The 20,797-nt window shown below is 45.2% G+C and overlaps 1 protein-coding gene across 2 annotated transcripts in view; it reads left to right on the top strand.

Annotated features, from left to right (window-relative positions):
• Nucleotides 1-20,797, top strand: part of vps13a (vacuolar protein sorting 13 homolog A) — a 645,125-nt gene that overhangs the window by 42,954 nt on the left and 581,374 nt on the right. For both annotated transcript variants that reach the window (XM_070882697.1, XM_070882688.1), the window contains exons 3-4: nucleotides 3,660-3,702; nucleotides 7,978-8,073. In XM_070882697.1, coding sequence (XP_070738798.1) covers nucleotides 3,660-3,702; nucleotides 7,978-8,073 — 139 coding nt within the window. The remainder of the gene's footprint in view (nucleotides 1-3,659; nucleotides 3,703-7,977; nucleotides 8,074-20,797) is intronic.

Raw genomic sequence — 20,797 nt, 5'->3', positions numbered from 1 at the left:
TAGTCTTGGGGGTGGGGGGGGCTATAGTGGGGGAGGAACTTAACACAATCACAATCACTAAGGAGGTGGTGCTCAGTAAGATAATGGGACTAAAGGCAGATAAATCTCCTGGACCTGATGGCTTGCATCCTAGGGTCATAAGAGAAGTAGCAGCAGGGATTGTGGATGTAATTTACCAAAATTCCCTGGATTCTGGGGAGGTTCCAGCAGATTGGAAAACTGCAAATGTAACGCCCCTATTTAAAAAAAGGAGACAGTCAAAAAGCAGGAAACTATAGACCAGTTAGCCTAACATCTGTGGTTGGGAAAATGTTGGAATCCATTATTAACAAAGCAGTAGCAGGACATTTGGAAAAGCAAAATTCAGTCAGGCAGAGTCAACATGGATTTATGAAGGAGAAGTCATGTTTGACAAATTTGGAGTTCTTTGAGGATATAACGAACAGGATGGATAAAGCGGAACCAGTGGATGTGGTGTATTTGGACTTCCAGAAGGCATTTGATAAGGTGCCATATAAAAGATTACTGCACAAGATAAAAGTTCACTGGGTTGGGGGCAATATATTAGCATGGATAGAGGATTGGCTAACTAACAGAGAGTTCGGATAAATGGTTTATTCTCTGGTTGGCAACCAGTAGTTAGTTGGGTGCCGCAGGGATCAGTGCTGGGCCCGCAACTATTTACAATCTATATAAATGACTTGGAAGAAGGGACTGAGTGTAACGCAGCCAAGTTTGCTGACTATACAAAGATGGGAGGAAAAGCAATGTGCGAGGAGGACACAAAAAATCTGCAAAAGGACATCGACAGGCTAAGTGATTGGGCAAAAATTTGGCAGATGAAGTATAATGTTGGAAAGTGTGAGGTCATGCACTTTGGCAGAAAAAAATCAAAGCAAGTTATTATTTAAATGGAGAAAGATTGCAAAGTACTGCAGTACAGCGGGACCTGGGGGTACTTGTGCATGAAACACAAAAGGATAGTATGCAGGTACAGCAAGTGATCAGGAAAGCCAATGGTATCTTGGCCTTTATTGCAAAGTGGATGGAAGTATAAAAGCAGGGAAGTGTTGCTGTAGCTATATAAGGTATTGGTGAGGCTACACCTGGAATACTGCATGCAGTTTTGGTTTCCATATTTACGAGTTCAGAGAAGGTTCACTAGGTTGATTCCGGGGATGAGGGGGTTGACTTATGAGGAAAGGTTGAGTAGGTTGGGCCTCTACTCATTGGAATTCAGAAGAATGAGAGGTGATCTTATCGAAACGTATAAGATTATGAGGGGGCTTGACAAGGTGGATGCAGAGAGGATGTTTCCACTGATGGGGGAGACTAGAATTAGAGGGCAAGATAGAATAAGGGGCCGCCCATTTAAAACAGATGAGAAATTTCTTCTCTGAGGGTTGTTAATCTGTGGAATTTGCTGCCTCAGAGTGCTATGGAAGCTCGGACATTGTCTATTTCTGTCTTAAATTTATTCAGTTTCATAAACGATCAGGGGTTATGGGGAGCAGGCAGGGAAGTGGATTTGAGTCCATGATCAGATCAGCCATGATCTTATTAAATGGCGGAGCAGGCTCAAGGAGCCGTATGGTCTACTCCTGCTATTTCTTTTGTTCTTATGTTCTTATACTCTTGCATCATCTGGTTTTGATCAACAAGACTCATATCTGGGGTAGTTATGGCAATACAAAAGGAATATGTCTCCATAGGTTGAGATATGGCCTTTGCTGTTGGGCTTTGTTTTTAATTCACTGTTACAACATTCTAACACAGTGGCAACTTTATCTAACCTTGGTTCCCAGGCTAGCTGTACCGTGTCATCCTTACTGTTGGCTAATATTCAACTTTCACCCACATCCTCCCTATTCAACTATAGCAACCCTCTTTCTCACCCCAGGCTATCTGGTTACAGCTTACACACAGATTTTTAATTATACGCAAAAGGCTGACATGTCATATAATTCAGGTTACCATTGCATACAGTCGATGATTACAAACGATTATAAATCCATTACTGATAATTATAAGATACTGATGATTACAAGATAGTAAAGCAAGCATTCTAAAAGCGAGCTAATCCATGATAATCTTACAAGGCAGACCAACATCTTAGAGAAAAAAGGATCCACTGATAAGTAGTCAGATTTAGATTTGGTGAATCCAGTCAATTTATTTCTTTACTGTGTATATTTGTTTGCTTTTGTGTTCCAGGCTCTCTCTCTCTTTTTCCCCACTGTTCCCTTATGCTATGCTGCCGTATGACCTTAATATTGACACTTAACTTCAACTTCAGCTGCTTTTCCTGCATCCATTTCTGACCTGCCTTACAATCCCCAATGTGGCAGTCACACATTCTTTGGGTTAGATTTTCGGTTGTTGGCGAAAACAGTAATTTTACGCCAACATTACTGTTTTTGCTGCACTACAGTTTTTAGGCCTGAATTTCGGTCTTTAAGTGTCGGTAACGTCAGCATTGCACAGCGATTCGCGGCACAAACCACAAGTTTTGGCAACTTTAGTCCAGGGCTGGTAGCGTTGCGAGAGAGGGGGGGATAAACACAAAAAAATTGCAAAAAACATTCACAAAACCCTTATCTACTAAATCGCTGAAAAATAATTACAAAATAAAAACTTTAACTTGCCTTTTTTGCAGGTCTTCATACTTACCGCTGCTGGCAGGGCTGCATCGAAAGGTTTGACTGTCGGTATTCTCGGTGTGGCGAAAGTATGATGGTAGCGCAATCCGCGGCGTTGCACGTCGTTTCACGTTGGCTCACCTCTCCCCGGTGGCACGTGGAAGCGCCGCCGCAAAAAGGTGCCCGAGGATCCCGCCGACTGGGTTTTCGTTGTGGAGGGTCAAATCGCGGCGCAAACCTGGTCGCAAAGTCGGCGCAAATCTAGCCCTTTGTCTCTTAAATATCTTTCTTTTATTTTATTATACTTCTTCCCATCATCTCGTGCTAATATCAACTAACCATCCCCTGTTTTCCATTTAAGCACTTGGCTCATTTTACTTCCTGTCCTATAGATGGGTTTCTTTCCCTCCCTCATTCCTTTGTTCTGTTTCTTTCTAAATGCTGTTTATCTGTAATTTTTTCTAGTTTAACTGAAGGGTTATATACCTGAAACATTAACTTGATTGTTCTCTACAAATGCTGACAGACCTGAGTTGGTTTCCAGCATTTTCTGTTTTTAATTTCAGAAAATGGGTTGCATTAGTAATGCTACTGGCTGAAGGACTCATTCTCATAAGCTCAGTTAAAAATAATAATTTGCATCTGTTTAGTGGGAACACTTGTAGATTAGATTCTGTATTTATACAGAATCAGTCAAGTACCAGTTCAAGGCTCTGTAATGCAGTATTTGTATTACTGAACAGGCTATATTTGGTTGTTGTTTAAGAACAACTGAATGCTCAAATTTGGTTATTTACGTTTGCTTGAAAAATTTGCAAAGACCTGCATTCATGATGGAATGATTTTGCTTGTTTCGTTTGTCAGTGTCACTAAAATCCTAATTGCAGAGGAAGTTCCAGCAAAAGTAGTAATGACAAGGTCTAGAAATATCCAATATCCAATAACTGTACTGATGAACTGTAATATTGTGTGACTTCTGAAATTGCTTAAACATACTCTGATGTTTTTTACTTTTTTCAGCGCGAGCTGAATGTTCCATTCAAAATTAAAGCTGGGCATATCGGTAAGTGTTTTTTTTTGCTCATTCCAGGTTGCTGTGATCAATTTATAATGCCATTGGAGACCCAACCTATGAGATTCAAGTATTTGATCAAGCATCTGAGTTTTATTAGAACATAAGAACATAAGAAATAGCAACAGGAGTCGGCCATACGGCCCCTCGAGCCTGCTCCGCCATTCAATAAGATCATGGCTGATCTGATCATGGACTCTGCTCCACTTCCCCGCCTGCTCCCCATAACCCCTTATCCCCTTATCGTTTAAGAAATTGTCTATTTGTGTCTTAAATTTATTCAATGTCCCAGCTTCCACAGTTCTCTGAGGCAGCGAATTCCACAGATTTACAACCCTCAGAGAAGAAATTTCTCCTCATCTCTGTTTTGAATGGGCGGCTCCTTATTCGAAGATCATGCCCTCGAGTTCTAGTCTCCCCCATCAGTCGAAACATCCTCTCTGCATCCACCTTGTCAGGCTCCCCCATAATCTTACACGTTTCGATAAGATCACCTCTCATTCTTCTGAATTCCAATGAGTAAAGGCCCAACCTACTCAGCCTTTTCTCATAAGTCAACCCCCTCATCTCCGGAATCAACCTAGTGAACCTTCTCTGAACTGCCTCCAAAACAAATATATCCTTTTGTAAATACGGAAACCAAAACTGCACACAGTATTCCAGGTGTGGCCTCACCAATACCCTGTATAGCTGTAGCAACACTTCCCTGCTTTTATACTCTATTCCCTTTGCAATAAAGGCCAAGATTCCATTGGCCTTCCTGATCACTTGCTGTACCTGCATACTAACCTTTTGTGTTTCATGCACAAGTGCCCCCAGGTCCCGCTGTACTGCAGCACTTTGCAATCGTTCTCCATTTAAATAATAACTTGCTCTTTGATTTTTTTTTGCCAAAGTGCATGACCTCACACTTTCCAACATTATACTCCATCTGCCAGATCTGCAAACATTTTGTTAAATTCTTTGCGCCACTTTGAATACAGACTTTTAAGTTTGTGTTTTTAATGCCTCAGACAATCCATTATTAGCACTGCCAAATCAGGTACCTGATTAGAGTTCTTCATGCAATTAGATCTTTCTTTTGGTTTTTTTTCCCCTTCTTGCTTGCTCACTGTTGTTTATTCCCTCCCCAAATCTCTCTGCCTCTCTAACTCTGTCCTCCTGTTTCACATTTTGTTTGATCATGCTCCAATGAAATGCCTTGGGATGTTTTACTAAGTTAGTTGCTAGTTGTTGTTGTTTAAACCTACTTCTTTGACTAAGTGTTTGGTCACCTGTCCTAATGTCTCATTCTTTGGCTTGGTGTCAAGTATTGTCTGATCATGCTCCTGTGAAGCACCTTAGGATGTTTCACTGCATTAAAGGCGCTACATAAATGTAAGTTGTTGTATCAATGATAGAAAGAGCTTGACTGCCATTCCTGTTACTACTGCCCCTCTAACCCCTCATGAACATTTTGTTAAAATCTTTGTGTCACTCTGAATACAGACTTTTAAGTTTGTGTTGTTTTTAATAACTCGGGCAATCCATTATTAGCACTGCTGAAATTTGAGTATTGAATTGCTATGGTGCATATGATTTATAGTCCCATGAGACTCAATATTGGTTTTCAGCCCAACCTAAGGCAACTCAGATAAATATCAGTTGGATTACCTTGTTTGTCAATGTTTCTCCTGGTACTAAGGGCCTTTGCTCAGTAACCAATCAAGCTTGTAATAATAGAGCTAAATTGGTTGATAATGAAAGCATCCAAATATTTTCAAAATTCAAACCTGGGTTGAGTATCAAATAAATTTGAGAATTACTTCATCCCCTAATTCAGCAGATTGCCAGTGTAATTTTTCTCTGATGTCCTTTAGTTATTTTTATAACGGTCCAGGTTGCTACTTCAGATTATTGGTAGATTGCACCAATTTTCATTATTTATGCTTTATTTTTGTTGGGTATTTTATTATTACTTTCCATAACTTTTGCTGTTCCCTGAGTATTTGTGTTAATTTTATCTTTTTGAATCCTGTTCAAATTGGCAGAATTATTGTTGGAACAGTGGCTAGGGGTTGTGCTGTCCGGAGCCTGGAACCTCACTGAGTAATAGCGGGAGACAGAATGGAGGCTGAGTGCAGTGGGAGCGGGCCAGGTTGCTTAATCCTGAGCGAGGAAAATCCTGGAAAAATGCCAAATGAGCAAAACCAAAGTTGAGGAGGCCAAAAAGACATTTTTTTTAAATGAGGAGGTTAAACACTTTACTGTGTTAGTTAGAATAGAGGTTAGAATGCTAACAGTCTGCTGGAGCTGACAAAACTATTAACTTTTCTGTATAATGGTGTCTGACTCTTGGGAATTGTAGTTTTTGAAGCTCTCGCTACTAGTAAAATGTAGTTGCAGGCACGACTGGGGCCTTTAACAGCTAGGAGCTGCTCACATAATAGGAAATTCTATTGCGGTATCACTTAAAGGCATGACAGGGGATGGTGATGCCTAAATGAAGAGTCCACAACATATGTACTGAATTTAACGTGCTATTGATGACCCTTCATCACTGACTTCCTAATGAGAGAAAATGGTCTTTCCCTATTTATTCCCTCTTTTGCTCCAGTAGAAATAGTGTTAGTATCCAAATAGTGTCAGTATTTCCATGTAACCATCATCCCTAGCATTATTTTGGTGGTTCTATGCTGTATGCTTTCTATGGCTTTAATGTACTTGAACGATGGGGCACCTAAAGCTGCACACAATACTTTTAACTACGACCCATGTACAAATTTATCATTATCTCTTTACTCTTGTACTTGATCCCCTGCTTATAAAGCTCGAAGGTTTTATATCTGCACATACATAAAGGAATTGTGTATTTGAACACTGAGGATAAATTAAAGATTAATTCACACCCTTCATTGTTGTTCCAATGGGTCCAAATTTGACCCTCCCGTTTTTACGGCGCACTCACGTGAGATGCGCTGACTTCCTACGATCCAAACGGCGCCAAAAAGATGTCCCGGGGTTCTGGCCCCTCTGCCAACTCTCCCAGGGCTTGGCACGGCATGACTAGTCCATTGGGGGGCGGTGCTAGGGCCCTCCGCCTAAGAGGGCCGGCAGCTGTCCGCATGCGCAGTAGAGCGTTCGCGCATGCGCAGTAGCTCCTCCCATGATTGTGATGATGCATGCCTGCAGCGTGGGACCCAACGCGTCCCGCCCCTATCTCTGGCTGAGTGACCTGCCGCACAGGCCGGCCGCTGCCTTCCCGCACTGAGGGCTACAAGAAACAGGTTGATGCGGGGAGATTTTTGATCGGGGCGGGGGGGGGGGTGGTGGAGGGGAGAGAGGAGAGTTTTGATCCGGGGGGGCGGGGGAGAAGGGGGTGGTGATAACTCTGTAGCCAGTAATTTTAATGAGCTTACTCGAGACTTTCCTTAACCTTGTTGATGAAAATACTTTCCTACGAGCAGGAGGTACTTGTATTTTTTATTTGGATATTTTGAAAAAATTATGTAAATATATTTTGTCTGTTTACTTTTATTTTTGTAGTTTAAGCTTCCATGAATGCTTCTGTTGTATAGTAAATTAACTTTGCGAAGTTTGTCAGTCCTGTATAGCTGTTTGATCCTATTCACATTCTTTAGTCAAGTCATTAAGTACCTACCTGTGCTGATTTCTTAACTCTCCAAGGGTTTTCTGTGCAGTCACAAGTGGCCACTTATGCTGGCCTAAGTTAGTTTGGAGCAACTATTAGCTGTCCAACCTAGCTTAAATAGCCAAAACGGGTGTAGGTAGCTGGTAACGCACCCTTTTGGAAAAAAAAAAGCTAAACTAAAAAAATTCCTGACTAACTCACTTACATTGGCGCAAATTAAATGTGCAGAATGGGGATTTTTAAGATATTCCAGAAAAATCAAGTTGCTCCAAAAAAACAGAGCAACTCCTCGGCAAATTTGGGCCCATTGAGTGGATAATCCCATTCCTTGTTTTTCCTTCCAAATTATATTACCTCACACTATTCCACAGTGAATTGTATCTGTCAGCTTTCTGTCCATTCTGCTAACTTGTCTGCGTCTGCCTGGGTCTTTTGCAGTCCTTTGCTGTTTTCCAAACCATATAATTTTGTGTTATCAGCAAAGTTCAACATTATGCTCCCTATGCCCAAGTCCAAATCTATACTGAGAACAAAAGTAGATCCGCACTTCCAACACTTCTCCAATCCAAACAACTCCTAGTTACCCTGACGTTTGTTTCCTGTGTTGCAACTGACTTTCTAACCTATTTTCTTAGGTAAACTTGAACTGAAGATACCATGGAATAATCTTTACGGCCAAGCAGTGGAAGCTGTACTGGATGGGATCTACTTGCTCATTGTTCCATGTGCCAGTAAGAAAAATATATATTGTAATAATTTCTTCACTCAATTCTGTAATTGGTGTAGCAGAATTTCAAAAGTGAGAAATGTTTTATTTAGAGCTGTATTTGCCTTTACAATCTGTTTTAAAGTTCCAAGGGGTAGATGAAGCTGATGCACTGGGTACCTTTTTTAAAGGTGATACATTTTTCAAATGTTTTCTAATTGTTTGTGAGCAAATTCAGTGCCTGTCAATCATTGTGCAGCTTGGTTGTTGAGCATCTAGCTTTCAACCTAAGCAACGATGCATTCTGTGTAGAGTCATCAATGGAATTGCTGCATGCAGTTACTACCTTGCTCGTGTAACTTTCCAGAGTTTTAGCTTTTGAAAATGTTTTTAAAGGCAGTTTTCATTACTAAGTGCTACAAGGGCAGTGGATCAATATAACAACTTATGAATTTTTGCATTTGGCTTTCCCACAGAATTCCACATTTTGTTCAAGCTGTTAAGTAGTAATGAATCAAGACCAGATACCCTCCTCTTAGCAAGGAGTCTCCTAACTGCTGGTTATAGGGTAGGAAAGAGACATGAAGGATTTTGAGGCCTGAATTTCATCGACCGACCGCCCACAACCACTGAGCTACCGCCCAAAAATCCCACTTTGGCGGAAAAAACTCGCTGACCGCCAACCTACTGCCCATCTACCACCCGGTGGGAACTCCATCAGTGAGGTACTGCTGGCAATGTCCATATTGCCCGCCCATGGAAAAATTGCCAAAAAACGCAAGTTTCATCATTAGGATCCTGTTACCGCCCGCCAGAAAGACCGTTGCGAAAAAGGTGTTCTTACTTCGATCTTGAGCGGACTTTACGGACAATGGAGCTGAGCCGTCCAGAAACAGTAGATCCCAGTTCAGATTTTATTTGCTGTTGCAATATTTTTCCCTCAGAAAAACATGATAAATTGAAGTGAAAATGCTCCATTGAAGGGCATGTGTGGGGTAGAAAGCGGACATCAGCTCCCAATTACAGTAAAGGCTCCATAAACTTGTGGTTTAAGGGTCTTGACACAACTGCATACAGAAGAGATTTAGTTACACTCTGAGTCTCCTGAGATAATGAGCTCATGTAAAAGTATATAGCCAATAATAAAATCCTGTAAGTTTCTCTTAGGTGCCAGGATAAGATTTTGACAAGAACATTTCTTCAAATGTAGAAGTTGCAAATATATATTCCACTGTTATTTGATTGAATAACGTATAATGTTAGGGGTGGAGTTCGGTGATATGTTTGCTCAAAAACTGTACACTCAAATGCCAACCATAATGTCTGGCCTCCCAAGTTCTGGAACTATCTGTCATTTAAAGCCACCCGTCCTGGATTGGTGACCCTTACTTGTCTTAGCTAAATGAGGTAATGCCAGGACCCAATAAAAAGTCACATCATAACTGTAAGGCAAAAATTTTAGCATGCTGCGCTACATTTAAAGGACATTTGTATGTTTCTCAGCACATACTACTCATTATCTAAAAATTAGACACTGACCAAGAGTGGTTTTAAAAAAAAAAAATTCTATTGAATTGTACAATATTCAAAAATGGCAGAACATTCAAACATGACGAGCAAAATATTTAACAGTATTTCAAAAAACAGTACATTCAGCATCAAAAGGCAACATCTTAAACATCACCAACAACAACAAACTGTAACTAGTGGGGTGTCACAGGGACCAGTGCTGGGGCCTCAACTATTTACAATTTATATTAATGACTTGGATGAAGGGATCGAGTGACATGTAGCCAAATTTGCTGATACAAAGATTGATGGGAAAGCAAGTTGTGAGGAGGATGCAAAGAATCTACAAAGAGATATAGATAGGCTCAGTGAGTGGGCAAAAATTTGACATAGATTATAATGTGAGAAAATGTGAGGTTATCCACTTTAGTAGAAAAATAAAAAAGCAAATTATTATTTAAATGGGGAGTGATTACAAAGTGCTGTAGTAGACCGGGATCTGGGGGTTCTTGAACATGAAACACAAAAAGTTAGCATGCAGGTACAGCACGTAATCAGGAAGGCAACTGGAATGTTGGCCTTTATTGCAAGAGGGATGGAGTATAATAGTGGGGAAGTCCTGCTCTAACTGTACAGGGCATTTATAAGACCACACCTGGCATATTGCATACAGTTTTTGTCTTATTTAAGGAAGGATATACTTGCATTGGAGGCAGTTCAGAGCAGGTCCACGAGGTTGATTCCTGAGATGAAGGGGTTGTCATATGAAGAAAGGTTGGGCCTATACTCATTGGAGTTTAGAAGAATGAGAGGTGATCTTATTGAAAGATAAGATTCTAAGGGGGCTTGACAAGGTAGATGCAGAGAGGATGTTTCCCCTCATGGGGAAATCTGGAACTAGTGGACATAGTTTCAGAATAAGGGGTCGCCCATTTAAAACAGAAATCAGGAGGAATTTTTTCTGTCAGAGGGTCGTGAATCTTTGGAATTCTCTACCCCAGAGAGCTGTGCAGGCTGGGCCTTTGAATATATTTAAGGTAGAGATAGACAGATTTGGGAATGATAAGGGAGTCAAGAGTTATGGGGAGCAGGCGGGGAAGTGGAGTTGAGGCCAGGATCAGATCAGCCATGATATTGAATGGCGGAGCAGGTTCGAGGGGCCAAATGGCCTACTCCTGCCCCTATTTCTTATATTCTTATGAACAATATATGCAAATATCACCAACACCCAACCCTCTAACCACTTCCACCACCTCTATTTCCCGCCACCGCCCCCCCCCCCTCCAAGTGAGCCCCATTCTCCTCTTGATGGGTTGCCCATCCCCACCTCTGCCTCTCACCGCATTGGTACCAACACGTTGTGCAGCAGTGCACCCGGAGCACTGCTGTTGTGTTCGTCAGGGAGAGAATGGAGGCGGTGAGATGGAAGACGCTGGCATCTCCGCACCCTCTGATTCTGTCGGCCTGGCTGGTATGGCATGGGGGGGTTCCATGCCATATCCCGAGACCATCGATTGCCGCATGGCGTCGACGGTTCGCTGCACCGTGGTGATCAGCAACGACATACTGTTGGTATGCAGCTCTGCAAACAAGGTGATGTTGGCAGCTATCCCAGCCATGGCCTGGAGGAGGTCTCGACCTAGGTTGACGCTCGTCCTCGGCAGCCGAACCATTTCCTATATTGCTTCCATACGTCTTGCATCACCATCTCCTTGCTGCATCAACCTGGGTGGATGTGGCATGGTGGCTTTAATGGCACGAGTGCAGCACTTCACAATGCTTGGTCCCGCTTCTTCCGGGTCGAAGCCCAAAAGCTCGGACCCCAATACCGATGTTGTGGGCACAGGTGGCACACATGTCAAGAGGATGGAGTCCTCCTCTTCCACCTCCTCGAGCTCAAGTGGTACAAAAACTGGACCTTCTCCCTGCTCTTCCTCCTGGTCTTCATCTCTTTGCGGGGGCTATGGGGGATGGTGGGGGGGCGGGGGAGAGGGAGGCAGAAGGAGTTGCTGGGGCGGTCGAGGTGGATGGTATTGGTGTTGCACATGGTCTTTGTGTGCCAGAGGTAGATGGGGTGCCTAAGTCGGTGCTCTCTGATTCAACATTGGGAGAGAGTTTTTTCCGGGGGCGGACATAGAAGGAGGTATGGTTGGGGGGTGGTGGAAGGTGGATGTGGGCGGCGAGCAATACGAGGAAATGGTCAGAGATGGCCTTATTGGTGATGGACAAGATGGGAATAGCGAGGCCCATCGAGGCACTTGTTGCTGCCTCGATACGAGCAGCAACCTTAACTGTCCCATCCTAATCTCTCGCTGACCTTCCTGTCCAGCGTGCCCATTGGGATCTAATCTTGCCAAGCTCTTCCCTGTCAAACTCAACCCCCCAATGCTGACCTTGGATATGCAGGCAGTGGGGCAGCCATCACCGACCCTCTCATCTCCCTCCAGAATGTCCGTTTGCTTGCAAAAAAGGCCCTTCCAATCCATGAGCTTATCGTCATCGACATCATGGCCCTGCCAGAAACCTGGTTGAAGGGCGATGACACCTTACCCTTAAATGAAGCCTCCCCACCTGGCTATACCTTCCATCACTTGCCCCGCTCAGACCGTCGCAGTGGCTGTGTGGCTCTCATCAGCAAATCACACCTTGATCTGTTCCCCTACTCCTCCGGAACTTTCTCCTCCTATGAGCATCTTGCCCTATTTCACCCCTCTCACCTCTCATTTAAAATTCTCGTTCTCGACCGCCCACCGAAGTACCATAAAAATATTATTACCGATATTTCTTCACTACTTTCCTCCCTCTGCCTCTGCACCGAATGACTTTTCAACCTCCATCTCAATTCATCATGCTCTCTCTCCCCTCTGAGTTCATTAGCTTCCTATCGTCCCTTAGTCTTCCCCCATCCGCTGCTGAAGCCCTCATCCATGTCTATGTTACCTCTAGACTTGAGTATTCCAATGCACTCCTGGCTGGCTTCCCACATTTTACCCCATGTAAACTAGAGTGATCCAAAACCTTGCTGTCTATGTCCTGACTTGCACCAAGTCCCGCTCGCGTATCACCCCTGTGCTCGCTGACCTACATTGGCTTCCATTTAAGCAACGCCTCAATTTCAAAATTCTCATCCTTATTTTCAAATCCCTCCATGACCTCAGCTGTGCTAATTTCTACTTGGCTCAGTGTCAAATTTTTAAAATCTCATAATACTCCTGTGAAGCACCTTGGTATGTTTCACAATGTTAAAGACACTATATAAATGCAAGTTGTTGTTGAGAGTGACTGCCCTTGACATCAATGTAGCATTTGACCAAGTGTGGCCTCAACGAGCCCGTGTAACATTGAAGTCAATAGGAATTTCGGGAAAAATATTGCACTGGCTGCAGTTGTGCCTAGCACAAAGGAAGATAATTGTGGTTCTTGGACGACATCATCGCAGCCCCAGGACATCGCTGCAGGAGGTCCTCAGGGCAGCGTCCCAGGTCCAACCATCTTCAGCTGCATCATCAATGGCCTTCCCTCCATCGTAAGGTCAGAAGTGGGGAGGTTCGCTGATGATTGCACAGTGTTCAGTTCCATTTGCAACTCCCTAGATAATGAAACAGTCCATGCTCGCGTGCAGCAAGATATGGACAACATTCATGCTAGGGCTGATAAGTGGCAAGTAACATTCTCGCCACAAGTGCCAGACAATGAATATTTTCAACAAACGAGAGTCTAACCATCACCCCATGACATTCAGCGGCATTACCATTGCCGAATTCCCCATCATCAACATCCTAGGGGGTCACTGTTGACCAGAAACTGGACCAGCCACACACATGCTGTGGCAACAAGAGCAGGTCAGAGGCTGTGTATTCTGCAGCGAGTGTCTCACTTCCTCCCCAAAGCCTTTCCACCATCTACAAGGCACAAGTCAGGAGTGGGATGGAATACTCTCCACTTGCCTGGATGAGTGTGCTCCAACAACACTCAGGAAGTTTGACACCATCCAGGACAAAGCAGCCCGCTTGATCGGCACCGCTTCTAATACCTTCAATATTCACTCCCTCCACCATCGGCGCGCTGTGGCTGGAGTGTGTACCATCTATAAGATGCACTGCAGCAGCTCGTCAAGGTTTCTTCAACAGCACCTCACAAATCCACGACCTCTACCACCTAGAAGGACAAGGGCAACATGCGCATGAGAACACCATTACCTGAAAGTTTCCCTCCAAGTTGCAGACCACCCTGAGTTTGAAACATATTGCCATTCCTTCATTGTCACTGGGTCAAAATCCTGGAACCTCCTCCCTAACAGGAGTAACTTCACCATTTGCTTCCACTCTCAAAATGAGTCGTTGGATGGCTGAAAAGTCCAATACAAGAACCACAGTCCCTGTCATAGGTGGGACAGATTGTCATTGAGGGAAAGGAGGGGGGGTGGGATTGGTTTGCCGCACGCTCTTTCCACTGCTTGCGGCTTGGTTTCTGCATGCTCTCGGCGATGAGACTCGAGGTGCTCAGCGCCCTCCCGGATGCACTTCCTCCACTTAGGGCAGTCTTTGGCCAGGGACTCCCAGGTGTCGGTGGGGATATCGCACTTTTATCAGTGAGGCTTTGAGGGTGTCCTTGTAACGTTTCCTCTGTCCACCTTTTGGCTCGTTTGCTATGAAGGACTTCCGAGTAGAGCGCTTGCTTTGGGAGTCTCGTGTTTGGCACACAGACTGCAGCTCACCACCAGCTTCTCGAAGGCAGTTAGGGATGGGCAATAAATACTGGCCTTGCCAGTGACTCCCATATCATAGGAACGAATAAGAACAAATCTTTAGGAACATCATGCATCCTCATTGCTGTTAACTGATGATGGCCGTTTAGTATTCCTACTGTGACGTGTAGTCAGTACGAGGAGTTTCTGGAGTGTATTAGTGATAGTTTTCTTGACCAATATGTCGAGGAACCAACTATAGAGCTGGCCATCCTAGACTGGGTGATGTGTAATGAATGGGAGTTGTGTACAGACCTCCAAACAGTAGTAGTGATGTTGGGGAGGGCATCAAACAGGAAATTAGGGGTGCATGCAATAAGGATGCAGCAGTTATAATGGGTGACTTTAATATGCACATAGATTGGGCTAAGCAAACTGGAAGCAATACGGTGGAGGAGGGTTTCGTGGAGTGCATAAGGGATGGTTTTCGAGACCAATATGTCGAGGAACCAACTAGGGGGGAGGCCATCTTAGACTGGGTGTTGTGTAATGAATTCTGCATTAGGATGGAGAATGAAACAGTTAATTCAGAGACCATGGTCCAGAAATTAAAGAAGGGTAACTTTGAAGGTATGAGGCGTGAATTGGCTAAGATAGATTGGCGAATGATACTTAAGGGGTTGACTGTGGATGGGCAGACATTTAGAGACCGCATGGATGAACTACAACAATTGTACATTCCTGTCTGGCGTAAAAATAAAAAAGGGAAGGTGGCTCAACTGTGGCTATCAAGGGAAATCAGGGATAGTATTAAAGCCAAGGAAGTGGCATACAAATTGGCCAGAAATAGCAGTAAACCCGGGGACTGGGAGAAATTTAGAACTCAGCAGAGGAGGACAAAGGGTTTGATTAGGGCAGGGAAAATGGAGTACGAGAAGAAGCTTGCAGGGAACATTAAGACGGATTGCAAAAGTTTCTATAGATAAGTAAAGAGAAAAAGGTTAGTAAAGACAAACGTAGGTCCCCTGCAGTCAGAATCAGGGGAAGTCATAACTGGGAACAAAGAAATGGCAGACCAATTGAACAAGTACTTTGGTTTGGTATTCACTAAGGAGGACACAAACAACCTTCCGGATATAAAAGGGGTCAGAGGGTCTAGTAAGGAGGAGGAACTGAGGGAAATCCTTATTAGTCGGGAAATTGTGTTGGGGAAATTGATGGGATTGAAGGCCGAAAAATCCCCAGGGCCTGATGGACTGCATCCCAGAGTACTTAAGGAGGTGACCTTGGAAATAGCGGATGCATTGACAGTCATTTTCCAACATTCCATTGACTCTGGATCAGTTCCTATCGAGTGGAGGGTAGCCAATGTAACCCCACTTTTTAAAAAAGGAGGGAGAGAGAAAACAGGGAATTATGGACCGGTCAGCCTGACCTCAGTAGTGGGTAAAATGATGGAATCAATTATTAAGGATGTCATAGCAGTGCATTTGGAAAGAGGTGACATGATAGGTCCAAGTCAGCATGGATTTGTGAAAGGGAAATCATGCTTGACAAATCTTCTGGAATTTTTTGAGGATGTTTCCAGTCGAGTGGACAAGGGAGAACCAGTTGCTGTGGTATATTTGGACTTTCAGAAGGCTTTTGACAAGGTCCCACACAAGAGATTAATGTGCAAAGTTAAAGCACATGGGATTGGGGGTAGTGTGCTGACATGGATTGAGAACTGGTTGTCAGACAGGAAGCAAAAAGTAGGAGTAAATGGGTACTTTTCAGAATGGCAGGCAGTGACTAGTGGGGTATCACAAGGTTCTGTGCTGGGGCCCCAGCTGTTTACACTGTACATTAATGATTTAGACGAGGGGATTAAATGTAGTATCTCCAAATTTGCGGATGACACTAAGTTGGGTGGTAGTGTGAGCTGCGAGGAGGATGCTATGAGGCTGCAGAATGACTTGGATAGGTTAGGTGGGTGGGCAAATGCATGGCAGATGAAGTATAATGTGGATAAATGTGAGGTTATCCACTTTGGTGGTAAAAACAGAGAGACAGACTATTATCTGAATGGTGACAGATTAGGAAAAGGGGAGGTGCAACGAGACCTGGGTGTCATGGTACATCAGTCATTGAAGGTTGGCATGCAGGTACAGCAGGCATTTAAGAAAGCAAATGGCATGTTGGCCTTCATAGCGAGGGGATTTGAGTACAGGGACAGGGAGGTGTTGCTACAGTTGTACAGGGCCTTGGTGATGCCACACCTGGAGTATTGTGTACAGTTTTGGTCTCCTAACCTGAGGAAGGACATTCTTGCTATTGAGGGAGTGCAGCGAAGATTCACCAGACTGATTCCCGGAATGGCGGGACTGACCTATCAAGAAAGACTGGATCAACTGGGCTTGTATTCACTGGAGTTCAGAAGAATGAGAGGGGACCTCATAGAAACGTTTAAAATTCTGATGGGTTTAGACAGGTTAGATGCAGGACGAATGTTCCCAATGTTGGAGAAGTCCAGAACCAGGGGTCACAGTCTAAGGATAAGGGGTAAGCCATTTAGAACCGAGATGAGGAGAAACTTCTTCACCCAGAGAGTGGTGAACCTGTGGAATTCTCTACCACAGAAAGTTGTTGAGGCCAATTCACTAAATATATTCAAAAAGGAGTTAGATGAAGTCCTTACTACTAGGGGGATCAAGGGGTATGGCGAGAAAGCAGGAATGGGGTACTGAAGTTGCATGTTCAGCCATGAACTCATTGAATGGCGGTGCAGGCGAGAAGGGCCGAATGGCCTACTCCTGCACCTATTTTCTACGTTTCTAAATCCCTGGGGCCCAATAGTCTGCATCCCAGAGAACTTAAGGAAGTGGCCCTAGAAATAGTGGATGCATTGGTGATCATTTTCGAACAGTCTATCAACTCTGGATCAGTTCCTATGGACTGGAGGGTAGCTAATTTAACACCACTTTTTAAAAAAGGAGGGAGAGAGAAAACGGGTAATTATAGATCGGTTAGCCTGACATCAGTAGTGGGGAAAATGTTGGAATCAATCATTAAGGATGAAATAGCAGCGCATTTGGAAAGCAGTGACAGGATCGATCCAAGTCAGCATGGATTTATGAAAGAGAAATCATGCTTGACGAATCTGCTGGAATTCTTTGAGGATGTAACTAGCAGAGTGGACAAGGGAGAACCAGTGGATGTGGTGTATTTGGACTTTCAAAAGCCTTTTGACAAGGTACCGCACAAGAGATTGGTGTGCAAAATCAAAGCGCATGGTATTGGGGGTAATGTCTTGACGTGGATAGAGAACTGGTTGGCAGGCAGGAAGCAGAGAGTTGGGATAAATGGGTCCTTTTGAGAATGGCGGGCAGTGACATTAAACAATTATTTTGCTTCCGTCTTCACAGTGGAAGACACAAAAACCATGCCAAAAATTGCTGGTCATAGGAATGTGGGAAGGGAGGACCTTGAGATGATCACTATCACTAGGGAGGTAGTGCTGGACAGACTAATGGGACTGAAGGTAGACAAGTCCCCTGGTCCTAATGAAATGCATCCCAGGGTATTAAAAGAGATGGCGGAAGTTATAGCAGATGCATTTGTTATAATCTACCAAAATTCTCTGGACTCTGGGGAGGTACCAGCGGATTGCCTCTGTTTAAAAAAGGGGGCAGGCAAAAGGCAGGTAACTATAGGCCGGTTAGTTTAACATCTGTAGTGGGGAAAATGCTTGAAACTATCATTGAGGAAGAAATAGCGGGACATCTGGATAGGAATAGGGCAATCAAGCAGACGCAGCATGGATTCATGAAAGGGAAATCATGTTTAACTAACTTACTGGAATTCTTTGAGGATATAATGAGCATGGTGGATAGAGGTGTACCGATGGATGTGGTGTATTTAGATTTCCAAAAGGCATTCGATAAGGTGCCACACAAAAGGTTACTGCAGAAGATAAAGGTACGCGGAGTCAGAGGAAATGTATTAGCATGGATAGAGAATTGGCTGGCGAACAGAAAGCAGAGAGTCGGGATAAATGGGTCCTTTTCGGGGTGGAAATCAGTGGTTAGTGGTGTGCCACAGGGATCAGTGCTGGGACCACATCTGTTTACAATATACATCGATGACCTGGAAGAGGGGACAGAGTGTAGTGCAACAAAATTTGTAGATGACTCTAAGATTAGTGGGAAAGCGGGTTGTGTAGAGGACTCAGAGAGGCTGCAAGGAGATTTGGATAGGTTAAGCGAATGGGCTAAGGTTTGGCAGATGGAATACAATGTCGGAAAGTGTGAGGTCATCCACCTTGGGGAAAAAAAACAGTAAAAGGGAATATTATTTGAATGGGGAGAAATTACAACATGCTGCGGTGCAGAGGGACCTGGGGGTCCTTGTGCATGAAACTCTTTTGAGTTTACCTGAAAATAAACATAAACATTAAACCGTGCCACCCGCCTGGGTGACACAGCAGACATTTTCAAGGCCCCTTTTTTTTTTCCTTTTTTTTTTTGGGGTGCTAAAATCAAATTTTTTCCAGTGCCCCCTATAAAAGGGAAGGGGACACTAAAAGTACCGGCAATTAAAACAAATTAAACTTTAAAACGTCAAATCAAATTAAAATTTGGTTGCCGGGCGTGATGTTGCACTCCAGTCCCTCCGGTGCCCACCTCTCGCGGAAGGCCGCGAGCGTACCGGTGGACACCGCGTGCTCCATCTCCAAGGACACCCTGGACCGGATGTAAGAGCGGAAGAGAGGCAGGCAGTCAGGTTGAACGACCCCCTCGACCGCCCGCTGCCTGGACCGGCTGATGGCACCCTTGGCCGTGCCCAGGAGCAGTCCTACGAGGAGGCCTTCGGACCTACCCGCTCCCCTCCGCACAGGGTGCCCAAAGATCAGGAGAGTGGGACTGAAGTGCAGCCAGAATTTCAGGAGCAGCCCCTTCAAATAATAAAACAGGGGCTGCAACCTTGTGCATTCCATAAAAACATGGAACACGGACTCTTCCAGACCGCAGAAATTGCAGGCGGCCTGGGAGTCCGTGAACCGGCTTAAAAATTTGTTGCACGGCACTGCTCCGTGCACCACCCTCCAGGCCAAGTCCCCGATGAATAGTGGGAGGACCCCTGCGTAGAGTGCCCTCCATCGGGGACCCCCGCCTCCTCCGGACGGCAAGATGGTACGCCATGGCGTGTCCGGACGGCCGGCGAGGATGGCAAAGTTGAGGGTGTGCAGGAGCAGCCCGTACAGGAAACCCCTCCTCGCGGAACTGAAAGGCATCCTTGAGTTTACCTGCAAAACATAAAACATTAAGACCATGCCACCCGACCTGGGTGACACAGCAGACATTTTCAAGGCCCCTTTTTTTTTTAAAATTATTTTTTTGGTTTTTTTTTTGGGGCGCTAAAATCAAATTTTCCCAGTGCCCCCTATAAAAGGGGAGGGGGACACTAAAAGCACCGGCAATTAAAACAAATTAAACTTTAAAACGTAAAATCAAATTAAAATTTGGTTGCCGGGCGTGATGATGCACTCCAGTCCCTCCGGTGCCCACCTCTCGCGGAAGGCCGCGAGCGTACCGGTGGACACCGCGTGCTCCATCTCCAAGGACACCCTGGACCGGATGTAAGAGCGGAAGAGAGGCAGGCAGTCAGGTTGAACGACCCCCTCGACCGCCCGCTGCCTGGACCGGCTGATGGCACCCTTGGCCGTGCCCAGGAGCAGTCCTACGAGGAGGCCTTCGGACCTACCCGCTCCCCTCCGCACAGGGTGCCCAAAGATCAGGAGAGTGGGACTGAAGTGCAGCCAGAATTTCAGGAGCAGCCCCTTCAAATAGTGGAACAGGGGCTGCAACCTTGTGCACTCAATAAAAACATGGAACACGGACTCCTCCAGACCGCAGAAATTGCAGGCGGCCTGGGAGTCCGTGAACCGGCTTAAAAATTTGTTGCACGGCACTGCTCCGTGCACCACCCTCCAGGCCAAGTCCCCGATGAATAGTGGGAGGACCCCTGCGTAGAGTGCCCTCCATCGGGGACCCCCGCCTCCTCCGGACGGCAAGATGGTACGCCATGGCGTGTCCGGACGGCCGGCGAGGATGGCAAAGTTGAGGGTGTGCAGGAGCAGCCCGTACAGGAAACCCCTCCGCGCGGAACTGAAAGGCACGGAGGGGATTTCCCCGAGGCGGCTCAAGTTGTGAGGCGCCGGCCCCCGAGGGAGGTTCCGGGGTTTGGCGCCGATGAGGAATTCCGTCCGGACGGGGGTCAGTTCGGACGGGATCTCCCCACGTGCCTGAGCCTCCTCGATGCACCTAACGGAGTCAGGGCCCAGAGCTGTTTTTAGCGACTCGATGGCATCGGCCGCGTGGCGGACGTTGGCAGAATTTAGGCGCCGCGCCAGCGTGTCTGGCGCCATCCAGCCCGCTCCTCCGCCATTCCTTGTGCATGAATCCCAAAAAGTTAGTTTGCAGGTGCAGCAGGTAATCAGGAAGGCAAATGGAATGTTGGCCTTCATTGTGAGAGGGACGGAGTACAAAAGCAGGGAGGTCCTGCTGCAACTGTA

The sequence above is a fragment of the Pristiophorus japonicus genome, chromosome 1 (genome assembly GCF_044704955.1).
Source record: "Pristiophorus japonicus isolate sPriJap1 chromosome 1, sPriJap1.hap1, whole genome shotgun sequence".
In the NCBI taxonomy this organism is placed as follows: Eukaryota; Metazoa; Chordata; class Chondrichthyes; family Pristiophoridae; genus Pristiophorus; species Pristiophorus japonicus.
This window is presented reverse-complemented; position numbering and strand designations above follow the sequence as displayed.